Source organism: Electrophorus electricus, chromosome 8 (genome assembly GCF_013358815.1).
Source record: "Electrophorus electricus isolate fEleEle1 chromosome 8, fEleEle1.pri, whole genome shotgun sequence".
NCBI classification, from domain to species: domain Eukaryota; kingdom Metazoa; phylum Chordata; class Actinopteri; order Gymnotiformes; family Gymnotidae; genus Electrophorus; species Electrophorus electricus.
Genome location: NC_049542.1, coordinates 2,550,788 through 2,563,464, shown reverse-complemented (window position 1 = coordinate 2,563,464; position 12,677 = coordinate 2,550,788). Strand labels below are relative to the sequence as shown.

Below are 12,677 nucleotides of genomic sequence, written 5' to 3'. Positions count from 1 at the left end.
GGTGTGTATGTGTGTGTGTTTCTGGGTTACGGTGCTGGTTGTGTGTGTGTGTACACTGAAGGGGTCAGGCCCAGCTCCTGTGCGATGAGTGCTTGAACTGATGGTTGCTGTAATAGTGTCTTAAAGTCTCTCACTCTCCCGTGAACACTCGCTCTCTCTGAGTCGAGCTTCCTCCTAACCACCTGTGCATCAATCACACGGCCTACGGGAGACAGACAGACAAACAAACAAAAACAAAGCCAGGGTCCTTTACAGAAACAACCAAAACAAAGGGATACCCTCATGACTGTGAACACTCTTAACGTCCTCAAGAAATCCCCAGTGTCTTTCCCACACACACACACGCATGGTAACGGGAGCCACGTTGTCCGTGTGGGGGTGTGCGCACGCTTTCAGGCTCTGGTTCTGGTCACCCTGTCCTGCTGGCAGAGACACTGTAGTGGTCAGTTCAGACTCTTGCTGTGATGGATGCTACACTCCGAGAGAGACGCTCTGCACCAAACCAGACTCCACGACACGCCTGTCTGTGTGTGTGTGTGTATGTGTGTGTGTGTTGGACTCCCGCTGCCAGGAGGCGACATGAACGTGAAGCTTTTCCTCCACTTTCTCTCTCCTCGGCGTCTCCGTCCGTCCGTCTGGAGGGGAACGGAAGCTTAGGTCAGGGGTCACACACCCTCTCTCTTAGGAGTCCTGTCTTCAGCTCCACTTTATTGTCCCTTGTACCTCCTCACTGATTCTTCCCTACCCAAGGCTCTCACCCGGGGGGGATGAGGGGCAGGGTCAGAGGTCACGGGGTCATTTGGTGGCGATGGGGTCGGGGCTGGCTGAGGGAGGGGCCTCGTTTTTAGTCGCCACTCCGTTTCTCTGCGTCTCCTCCGTGAACTGGCGCACGGCGCGAGACACGGCGTCCTCCACGAGACGCTTACTCAGACTCACCAGCTCTTCGTCATCGAGCTCCGGACCACGCTTAGCACCTACACACACACACACACACACACACACACACACAGTCACCAAAGAGTGACACCTGCTGCTTAGCACAGGTAACAGAAGCTAACCGCACGGATCCAGCAAGCCTACGGAAACACGTGCGCACCTCCAGTCGAGACCTGCCTGGTGCACCCGGAGTTTCTCTACTTTTTGTCTGCACTAGAGAAGAGAAGCTAATGAGCAGCAGTTATCCTACAAACCGCACGGTGCCACTGAGGCTCACAGATCTGTGCAAGATCTGTGAGAAACGTTGACTCTCTTCTGGAAGGAAAGGGCCATGTTCTAGTCATAAACTATTTGGGGCCTGTATAAGAGTAATAAGACACATTAAAAATGCATTCATCTTTTCAGTCCGACATACAGGAGCGATGAGAAAGGCTTTTGTCAGTAACTTCTGCTCTGGTTCTCACGCTCTGATGGAAGCTCGATATGCTTGTAGCCATGTATGAAATTTGTAAGTAGGGACATTTTGTCTCTGCAAATATTTTAGGTGTTACGGATTAGAAGGGTTTTTCCGCAGACCACCCGACCGTGGTTTCAACACTTCAGCAGCTCCTCTGCCTATTCTCAGCAGGGCCAAGTGAACTACAAATCCCAGAATTCCAGAGGTTAGGCCCAGTCAGCCTCCAGAACGCCAGACCCCTACTGCTTGCTGTGAGCGCGCATGGACACGGAGCATTAGACTTGTGTGTGTGTGTGTGTTTTTAGGAAGAAGGGGGCTGTCAGAAAGAGACCTACTTGTCCGTGTTCTGCGAGGTTTGATCTGCAAAAGATCTGAAAGACAAACAAAACCTCTTCAGCATCCATGAGTGCAGAGAAGCGTGCGCTCGGTAAAGAACGGCTCGCGCTGATCAGGGCCCCGACCCTGATCTCCCACGGCTACGGCGCTCCCAGCCCTCACACTTCATCACGACGGCATGGCGATTAGATATTCTTACCAATAATCATATATAATACAACGCCCCATAATTCAGAATTAAATTAAATTCATTCATAAATTACACACCTAGCATGCGGTTTGCTAATCTGGGTAGTATTGGCTGTTGCTTTGGTAATTAATGCCTTATTGATCTGATTCATTACTAAACATCAGAAAGTGTAAACAACATTTTCTCCTTAATTCACACATACTTTAATCTTCTGAAAATTTGTTTTGCTCTTCTTGATTTTTGATGTCTGATTTCAGGTGAGTGGTGAGTTGATTTTTGAAACTCTTTGAATCACGGCGCCGATCAGGACGTATTGACTGCTGACGCTGTTGAAGCACAGGAGGAGGCTTAGCTCCTGGGTCTGAATCCAGGAGCACTCTGAGCTCAGGGCAGGACATCAGAGAAATTAAACAAAAGCAAAACAGACTCTCCAGACTCAGCAATGGTTTGATGTAACACATGTACAACTGAAAGCTTCACTATATTATACGCAGCTGACAGGAAAGTAGCCAAGTCACTTCTGTCTCTCTCTCTCTCTCTCTCTCTCTCTCTCTCACACACACACACACACTTCTGAATACCTCGACATCGTTGAACTACATGAGCTGCGGCTGTTGCTTAATAGTAGCAGTTAAGTTGCGTAACTTTATGAAGGCTATAAACACTCCTCATTCCCTCGTTCTCTCTCTCTCTCTCTCTCCCTCTCTCATCCCTACCCATGAGAGCTGAGAGGCTGCGTAGTTAGTGTGCATGCCGAGTGCCACACACACACACACACACACACACACACACACACACACACGTGTGCTGTCGTCACCTACTGCTGGGAGCACTGGACTCTGAGAAGCCATTACAGCACATTTAAAGCTGCTCTCTGCAATCTGATCTCACTTGCCTTAAATTAAGTTAATTTACCGTTACCACCGAAGACAATTGTGCACACCTGAAGTGCTCAGGAAAAAAAAAAAAAAGAAGCGCAACCTGTCAAGAGCCAAGTCGTTCTATTACTGTTTACAAACACTGGTTAGGTTTTCCAAACCTGTTCCAGCTATTGATTGGGGCTGCAGATCACGAGTCTGATTAGATTAGTTCAAATATTTGAGGATGGTTGTTAATCTTCAACTCAGACAAGGGGGAAGGGTTATGTCTGTTGTTGTAAGATTGCAGAGAGGATCTTTAATGGTCTGGGAGCTCTGCCCTCTTCTATAGCTCAAACTCAGATGCCACTAGTCAGGACTGTGGAGTTAACCAGATACTTCAGACAGACCGCAAATATGTTAATGTCACGTGCACGCATGCGTGAGTAAGTAGTTCACGTGAGTGCATATGAGTGTGAGTAAGTACTTCACGTGAGCGCATGGTTGTGTAAGTATTTCACGTGTGTGAGTTTTTCTTGATAACACTCTCCAGCCTCTTTTAAGGAGAGTCCTGTTAACTGATCACGTGCAGGTCAACTGGTGTAAACACAAACACCTGACCAGACTGAAATCAGGTTAAATACACACTCACACTCATCTCATAATGGTCACCACCACCAGTCTCCATGGGTAACAGAGTCCTCAGCTCATTACATCACTCTCCCCCATACCAAGAACAGGCCACTACCGGCAACTGTGTCCTCTAAACGGTTTTTGTAGAACTGCATCTCCTCGGCACGCTGGACAAGCAAGACACCGGGCTCTGCGTAACCACAGCAACGCCTCGGTAACAGCGCAGGACATCTTCAGGACCGGACACAACACAAAATCCACACTCATCTCGGATGTCTCTCATGGTTAGAATTAGAAGATATCATGTGGGCTGCTGCACTGCTTCTCTATCTTAGTTGAGCTCCAACCCTGCTCCTGGACATCCACCCCCTGCAGAGTTTAGATCTCACCCTGCTCCTGGACATCCACCCCCTGCAGAGTTTAGATCTCACCCTGCTCCTGGACATCCACCCCCTGCAGAGTTTAGATCTCACCCTGCTCCTGGACATCCACCCCCTGCAGAGTTTAGACCTCACCCTGCTCCTGGACATCCACCCCCTGCAGAGTTTAGATCTCACCCTGCTCCTGGACATCCACCCCCTGCAGAGTTTAGATCTCACCCTGCTCCTGGACATCCACCCCCTGCAGAGTTTAGACCTCACCCTGCTCCTGGACATCCACCCCCTGCAGAGTTTAGATCTCACCCTGCTCCTGGACATCCACCCCCTGCAGAGTTTAGATCTCACCCTGCTCCTGGACATCCACCCCCTGCAGAGTTTAGACCTCACCCTGCTCCTGGACATCCACCCCCTGCAGAGTTTAGACCTCACCCTGCTCCTGGAGATTCCATATTAATTCTGGATGCCTGTGAGCTGGATTCCCAGTCGCAAAGTGAACCTGTTCCTCCCCCAGCATCATCCACATCCACAACACTCCTCCATTGTCCTGACTGACAACAGGACTTCCTATCCACCATGAAGGCAAACTGGCTTATCCAAACTGGCTTAACCGTATTGTTGTGGAATGAGTAAATATTCTGTGAAGAGAGAGTGTGTGTGTGTGTGTGTGTGTGTGATAGAGAGACAGAGAGAGGTTTGTGTGTGCGAGAGAGAGAGAGAGAGAGAGAGACGTATGGTCTATTAACACTACTGTGCCTCTTCTATTCCACTACAGTGTAACTATCCACTAGCCAGTGTGTGTATATGAGAGTAAGAAATAGAGAGAGTGTGTATGTGTGTGTGTGTGTGTGTGTGTGTGTGTGTAAAAAAAAAAACCAAAACACCCCGCTGCTAAAATCTCAGTTATAGAACGTACCTGCAGAAAGACCCGAACAGCAACCCGTTATACAATACACATGCGTGCACACACACACTCTCAGGGCACATATATGTCCCTGCAGTCAGATGACTTATTCCTGATCTCAGCGCTGAGACGTCATCCCCCTTAACCCACCAACACCCCCCACATCACGCTCAGTAAAGTAGGACGCGCACTAGACACTCCCCCTCTCTCACACACACCCTCTAGCTTTCTCACACACATGTACGCCCACCCACTCTCTCACAAACACATTCACATCAGCAAAAGTTCAACTGATCTTTAAAATGGACTTTTCCAGTGACCCCCTCCATAACAGCAGAGAGAAACATTCCACACTACAGATCAGATCTCCCAACACTCACCTGATCCCCCCCCCACCCAACACACAGAGCACAAGACCCACGCTCCAAACACACAGACAGAGCACGAGACCCACGCTCCAAACACACAGACAGAACACGAGACCCACGCTCCAAACACACAGACAGAACACGAGACCCACGCTCCAAACACACAGACAGAGCACGAGACCCACGCTCCAAACACACAGACAGAACACGAGACCCACGCTCCAAACACACAGACAGAACACGAGACCCACGCTCCAAACACACAGACAGAACACGAGACCCACGCTCCAAACACACAGACAGAACACGAGACCCACCCTCCAAACACACAGACAGAACACGAGACCCACGCTCCAAACACACAGACAGAACACGAGACCCACCCTCCAAACACACAGACAGAACACGAGACCCACGCTCCAAACACACAGACAGAACACGAGACCCACGCTCCAAACACACAGACACAGACACACACACACACACACACACACACACACACACACACACACACACACACACACACACACACACACACACACACACACACAGCATGAACACAAATCTAGAAGAATAAACTGTAAATATGTATTCACACACACACACAACTTAAGAGATGACACACAGGAAAGGAAATGAACACACACGCACCCTCGCAGCGTGAGAAAAGTACTCCACACACAGCCAGATAATAGCACTCTTTAAAACACACACACACACACACACACACACTGCTTAAGCCTGTCACACACATCCAGCGAAGCAGTCTCCCGTCCACCCTCGGCTGCGCTACCTGAGAACGGCACACGGCACACGGAGAACCATAAACAATAGTCCCGTCCCTTACCGAGTTTGTCCTCTGTGCGGGAGAAGGGGAAACAGCAGAGCTGGCCCATGGTTCTCTCCCTCTCTCTCTCTCTCCTTCTCCCTCCCTCCCTCTCCCTCTTTCTCTCTCTCTCTCTCTCTCTCTTCTACGGCGCACTGCCTTTAATCCGACGGCGGCTCCAGGAGCAGACCGAGATGTGGTGCGCGTCGAGGTGTGTGCGCGCGCGCATGAGAGACAGGGAGAGAGAGGGAGAGAGAGAGAGAGAGAGAGAGAGAGAGCAGAACGCCTCACGCAACCTGCTCTGACTGCTTGCATGAGAGAGAGAAAGAGAGAGATTGTGCGAGTGTGTGCGCGCGCGTGTGTGTGTGTGTCTGCATGTGTGAGAGAGGGAGAGGAGACTCTAATCCCCACCCCCTGCTTCTCATTGGCTTAGATGATTGGTTTGGAATGAATGGTGACTGTCACGCGTGAGCTTGCGTGCATGTGCGTGCGTGTGTGAGTGAGAAATTGCTGTTTTACAGCAGAACATGTATATAAACCTGAACAATAAACCTGACCAAGGTTCAGCAAGACTGCCCTTCACCCGGGTGTGCGGGTGTACAGTCCCATTCTCAGCCCTGCTTCCGTACACGCCGCACTCATCCGGACAACAACCTGGACAAAACTCAATCAATTAACAACCAATTAGCAAATACCCGGCCTGCAGACGGCGGCAGGTTGTGTTTGGGACTGATGGAGGTAATCTGTCATTGGTCAGACTGAAACATGCCACTCACTAATTACTCGCTTCCTGAGTGAGTCCGAATCCAGTGCAATGGCAGATGTACCGAAACACAATATCTCCAGCTCTCTCACGCATACACACACAAACACATATATACAAATACAGATACATTTACACACACACACATATATATGTGTGTCTGTGTGTGTGTATATATATATATATATATATATATATATATATATAAAAAGACACCAGGTTCTGTGTTTTGACCCACATACAAATGGACAGACGCACAAACATCAAAAGCACATATCTTGTCTTCAGTAAGTCACTCAGTTGTTCTACTGTTCTATTATTATTTGTGATACACACACACACACACACACAGTAGAGCTCAGACTTGACATGTGACCTACATAAAATGAACTGTATTGACCTTGCTTTCACAGTTGAGTCCACAGACACACACACACTTTTCTTTGTTTAGCTGTTAGTATTATGCCTGTGTGTGATTATGCAATCATACTTGCAAAACTAAGGAACAAAATGTGCTAGATATAATCACCCCCCCCTCTTACCCCCCCCCTTACCCCCCCCCCCACACACACACACTCTCTCTCTTACCCCCCGGGTTCTGAAACTATAAGCTCGTGCCTTGTCCCCAGTGGAAGGATAAGGGCCCTGCGTGTGTGTGTGTGTGTGTGTGGGGTTGTCTCTTCTTCTCACTTGTTTCCTCTCTCTCTCTCTCTCTCTCTCTCTCTCCCTCCCTCCTCCCAGTGTCCGGCACGCTCGTCTCTGCTCCAGAGGGATGGCGGCTGGTCCCCACGAGCGTCTTTATGATCCCGACAGAGGACGTTGCAGCATCTAGAAAGGGGCATCTAGAAGGTCCGGGCGGGTACAGGCTCCACAGACATGTGCCCGGTCGTTCTAGAGGCCCACGCCACGGGCCGAAGCGCCCTGTACTGAGAGAGACTCTGCACCGTGGCCGCCACTCTACGGGTCTGTGGCGACTCGTACAACTCTAGAAATTCTAGTCCAATGTCGATGATTTCCGGCTACCCTAATCTGAACGGCTGACACCGCTATTCTAAATGTTTATGGGAGATAAAGCAGGTTCGGCCAGGACGTAAAGTTTACACCCAGGATGTAAACTTTACAAGGTGGAAGAACAGCCCATTGTGAGGCGTGGCGGGATTTTGTAGCTACTGACACACGCTGAAGATGCTAAGCAGACAAACGCAATAACAGAACTTCAAACATGTCAAACTCTGTTTGTCCGTTATGTAAGCTGAAAATGAACTCTGGAACACTTTGTTATTTTGAGACTCTGCAGTCCTCTCTCTCTCTCTCTCACACACACACACACACTCACACATACACACACACACACACACACACACACACACACACACACGCGCGCACACACACACTGATGCACGGCCAGCTGGAAGTGCTGGCCTGTTTCCAAGATGTGGAAGCTGAAAGCAAATCGGGATAAAATGAATGGGCTCACACACACACACACACACACACACACACACACACACACACACACACACAGTAATGCCACTTGCATGGTAAAATTGACAGCCATTATGTGGGAACCGCCTGCAGTCAAAAAGCAGTCGTCATAAATCTCTGAAAAGTAACAAAACTACACAGAGGACCAGAGCACAGGAACAGCGTTTTACACACTCTCTCTCACACATACACACACACACCTTCAGCCTATTAACAGTCATTAGCAGACACATCTGCTAACCGTGCAGCCCACCCGGCAGAGCAGGTAGCACATGGCGGAATCAACGCCAAGGTCACGGGTTCATTTCAGGTCAGGAGTCACGCACACGTCCTCATACTGATAAATACAGGCACGCCGATCTGCCAGATTCTAAAAATGCATTAAAAAAAAACCCCCGCAATGTGGATAAACACTGCCTCCTGCAGGCAGTACTGGCCACTGCAGCCTGCTGGCAGATGGAGACCAGTCTGGGCTCCAGGGCGTGTTCAGAGAGACTCAGAGGGTGTCACGCTCACGGTATTACTCACCCTGGGGTCATTCCTCCCCACCAAAGACTTACTACCCCACCTCTGTGCATAGTGGTCACTGCGGTGTAGAGTGTTACGTCCTCATTACGGTTCACTGCGGTGTAGTGTTGCATCCTCGTTATGGGTCACTGCGGCGTGGAGAGTGTTGCGTCCTCGCTACGGGTCGCTGCGGTGTAGAGGGTGTTACGTCCTCATTACGGGTCGCTGCGGTGTAGAGGGTGTTACGTCCTCATTACGGGTCGCTGCGGTGTAGAGGGTGTTACGTCCTCATTACGGGTCGCTGCGGTGTAGAGGGTGTTACGTCCTCATTACGGGTCGCTGCGGTGTAGAGGGTGTTACGTCCTCATTACGGGTCGCTGCGGTGTAGAGGGTGTTACGTCCTCATTACGATTCAATTAAGTAAAGTGTGTGCTAGAGCTCTGTAGATTTGAAAGAACAACAAACGGTCTGTATCAGACGATACTGGAGGTTTCAGTGCTGGTCCACGCGGGTAATCACGCACCACGGGTATGTTTAATCAGCATCCGCGTATGCGTTCCTGGCACTCAAGACGATCGGCATGGCGACAGGTTACGCGCCACATCCAGTCAGGAGCCTGATGACAAAATGTCTCAAGGACGGCGGAACACACACTCACAAGTGCCCCGTGGCGTTGCGGTCAGCTGTAGTGTGCGCTTCCCTCTCATAGGGTATGTAACGTACAGACTCTTGGCTGTCCCTGTGGGGAACAAGAAATGGCTGCAGTAGGAGATCCATTGTCGAGCAGACACGCCCCAGGGGATGTGACATCAGACGCAGCACACGGGTATCGATCTAACCGACCCGAACCCCAGCGTGAGCGCTCCTCAGAAACAGGAGACCGAACGCCAGGACAAGCGTCCTTGTACATCGTCGCTCCTTCAGACGCGAGGTAATATCGATCTTGCTTTGGCCGAGGTAGACCTAATGCGGGCCTTTTCGGGCTTGCTTGATTACGCTCTTACTCCGCGAAAGCAGACAGAGAAATCGACTTTGGATCTGGCTGCTCTTCAAGGTTTAGCGGACGGTGGCCACACAGGGGTAGCAGTGAGGATAAAGCCCCAGCACGCCGCAGAGACGTTCTCCGGACTGCTCCTGCCTCCCATCTCGGACGCGCGGCCGGCCTCCGGGGACAGAGGCCTTTAGGAAGCATCTCCACTGGAAAACATCCTGAGGAACCCATCCTTATCACGCAAGACCTCAGCTCCTCCAGGAGGGGCGTGTGGTGCAACCCTCTGCACTGCCACAAGAAGGCACTGTTGGGCACCAAACGGCCAAAATGCAGAAAGTGTTTCTTCTGCGTGTATAAACGCTGTGCTCGAGCTCTGGTAGCGTACTGGAATATTTGTCCAGAGTACTACGTAATCCGGGTATCTTTTGCGTACCGGAAACATTAATTCTGGTCGCGTACTGCATATGGCATACTGATTTAATAGAAGTTTGTCGTAGGCTATCTACTCTCACTATCTACTTTTGCGTTACCCAGGATTCAGGACCACTGTACTGAACCGGGACCAGAGTACACAACTGGGTCCATGGTAATGAATTGAGACCACAGTAATGAAGTGGGTCCACAGTACCAAACCAGGACCACAGTACTGAATTATACACAGCACTGAACCAGGACCACAGCAGTGAATCAGGACCACAAACCGAACCAGAGCATGTGAGAAAAGGCTCCTCTATAGTCTCCTCATTACTCAACCCTCAGTCTCTCACCCGCAGAGGGCGTTACCCCAGAGGGAGGTCCGGGTCGGGTTCGACGCAGTCTGAGGTCTGTACTGAACAGAGACGCATGGGACTTACCGAAGGTGACAGATTTCTCGCGGTGGTAGTGTCCATCAGCTTCCTTCTTCTTCAACATCGAGCAAAGATCGAGGCTACACACGGGTTCCTCACCAAAGACGTGCTGCTCGAATGCTGTGTACAGGGCAGGGTCCAGCTTCTTAATTCCCTGCAACACACACACACACGCGAGCTCAGACATATAAGACACACACTGAGCGCCCGACCCTGCTGGGGAGAGCAACAGTAGGGGAAGGCGCCATCTGTGGAGGCCGATAACCTCGGCAGGAAATGTGTTTGGTGGGAAGATTAAAGACGCGACTCCTGTCTGTCCTTCCATCCTGAGTGGAACACACACACACACACACACACAGGCATGCATATGTGCACGTACCCATCCCACAGTCTCATGTATCCAGATATATAAGCACGTCTTACTGAAAGAGCGTTAACCTAAAAAACACAGAAACCAAAAAAACAGTTCCTGCAAAGAACTTCTCAATAAGAAAGGCAACAGTTCACTATGGACAGAAGGGGAGAGAGAGAGAGAGAGAGAGAGAGAGAGGGAGGGAGTGTGAGAAACAGTGCAAAAGAAAGAAAGAATGGTGAATGACAGGGTCTGAGAGTCTGTTTGTGAACTGCACGCGCTGGTGAGTGAGGACCTTTCAGCGGGAGGGGTTTGAAAGCAGATGGAGCTCAGACACACTGGGAGGAGCTGGGCTGTTCTCTCTCTCTGTGTTCTTCTGTTTCTCTCCGTCTTTCTCTCTCTCTCATTAGCCCTTCATTCTCTCCCCTTCTCCCCCTGTTTTTATGGACACCGCAGATCTCAGAACAAATCCCCAAATGTGTGTCCCCAGAATAATGGGAGCAGTGGTTTTATAAACAGATTTTGATATTGATTATTACATAAATAAGCTGTTCTGCTCTGTGTATGTGTGTGTGTGTGTGTGTGTGTGTGTAGGTGATACAGAACCAGTTCTGCTCTGTGTGTGTGTGTGTGTGTGTGTGTGTGTGTGTGTAGGTGATACAGACCCAGTTCTGCTCTGTGTGTGTGTGTGTAGGTGATACAGAACCAGTTCTGCTCTGTGTGTGTGTGTGTGTGTGTGTGTGTGTGTAGGTGATACAGACCCAGTTCTGCTCTGTGTTGTGTGTGTGTGTGTGTGTAGGTGATACAGACCCAGTTCTGCTGTTGTGTGTGTGCGTGTAGGTGATACAGACCCAGTTCTGCTCTATGTTGTGTGTGTGTGCGTGTAGGTGATACAGACCCAGTTCTGCTCTGTGTTTTGTGTGTGTGTGTAGGTGATACAGACCCAGTTCTGCTCTGTATTTTGTGTGTGTGTGTAGGTGATACAGACCCAGTTCTGCTCTATGTTGTGTGTGTGTGTGTGTGTGTGTAGGTGATACAGACCCAGTTCTGCTCTGTGTTTTGTGTGTGTGTGTGTGTGTGTGTGTGGTACAGACCCAGTTCTGCTCTGTGTTTTGTGTGTGTGTGTAGGTGATACAGACCCAGTTCTGCTCTGTGTTTTGTGTGTGTGTGTAGGTGATACAGACCCAGTTCTGCTCTGTGTTTTGTGTGTGTGTGTGTGTGTGGTACAGACCCAGATCTGCTCTGTGTTTTGTGTGTGTGTGTAGGTGATACAGACCCAGTTCTGCTCTATGTTTTGTGTGTGTGTGTGGTACAGACCCAGTTCTGCTCTGTGTTTTGTGTGTGTGCGTGTGTGTGTAGGTGATACAGACCCAGTTCTGCTCTATGTTTTGTGTGTGTGTGAGTGTGTGTGTGTGTGAGTGGTACAGACCCAGTTCTGCTCTATGTTGTGTGTGTGTGTGTGTGTGTGTGTGTGTGTGTGTGTGTAGGTGATACAGACCCAGTTCTGCTGTGTTGTCTGTGTGTGTGTGTGCGTGCGTGTGTAGGTGATACAGACCCAGTTCTGCTCTGTGTTGTGTGTGTGTGTATGTGTGTAGGTGATACAGACCCAGTTCTGCTCTGTATTGTGTGTGTGTGTATGTGTGTGTGTGTAGGTGATACAGACCCAGTTCTGCTCTGTGTTTTGTGTGTGTGTGTGTGTAGGTGATACAGACCCAGTTCTGCTGTGTTGTCTGTGTGTGTGTGTGCGTGCGTGTGTAGGTGATACAGACCCAGTTCTGCTCTGTGTTGTGTGTGTGTGTATGTGTGTAGGTGATACAGACCCAGTTCTGCTCTGTATTGTGTGTGTG

At 49.9% G+C, this 12,677-nt stretch overlaps 1 protein-coding gene across 1 annotated transcript in view; it reads right to left on the bottom strand.

Annotated features, from left to right (window-relative positions):
* Window positions 1-243: 243 nt before the first annotated feature.
* The window catches only part of LOC113567871 (A-kinase anchor protein 7-like), a 20,323-nt gene continuing 7,889 nt past the window's right edge, over window positions 244-12,677 (bottom strand). The window contains exons 7-8 of the mRNA XM_035529160.1: window positions 10,485-10,632; window positions 244-974 (exon numbers count right to left, since the gene is read on the bottom strand). Coding sequence (XP_035385053.1) covers window positions 796-974; window positions 10,485-10,632 — 327 coding nt within the window. The 3' untranslated portion in view covers window positions 244-795. The remainder of the gene's footprint in view (window positions 975-10,484; window positions 10,633-12,677) is intronic.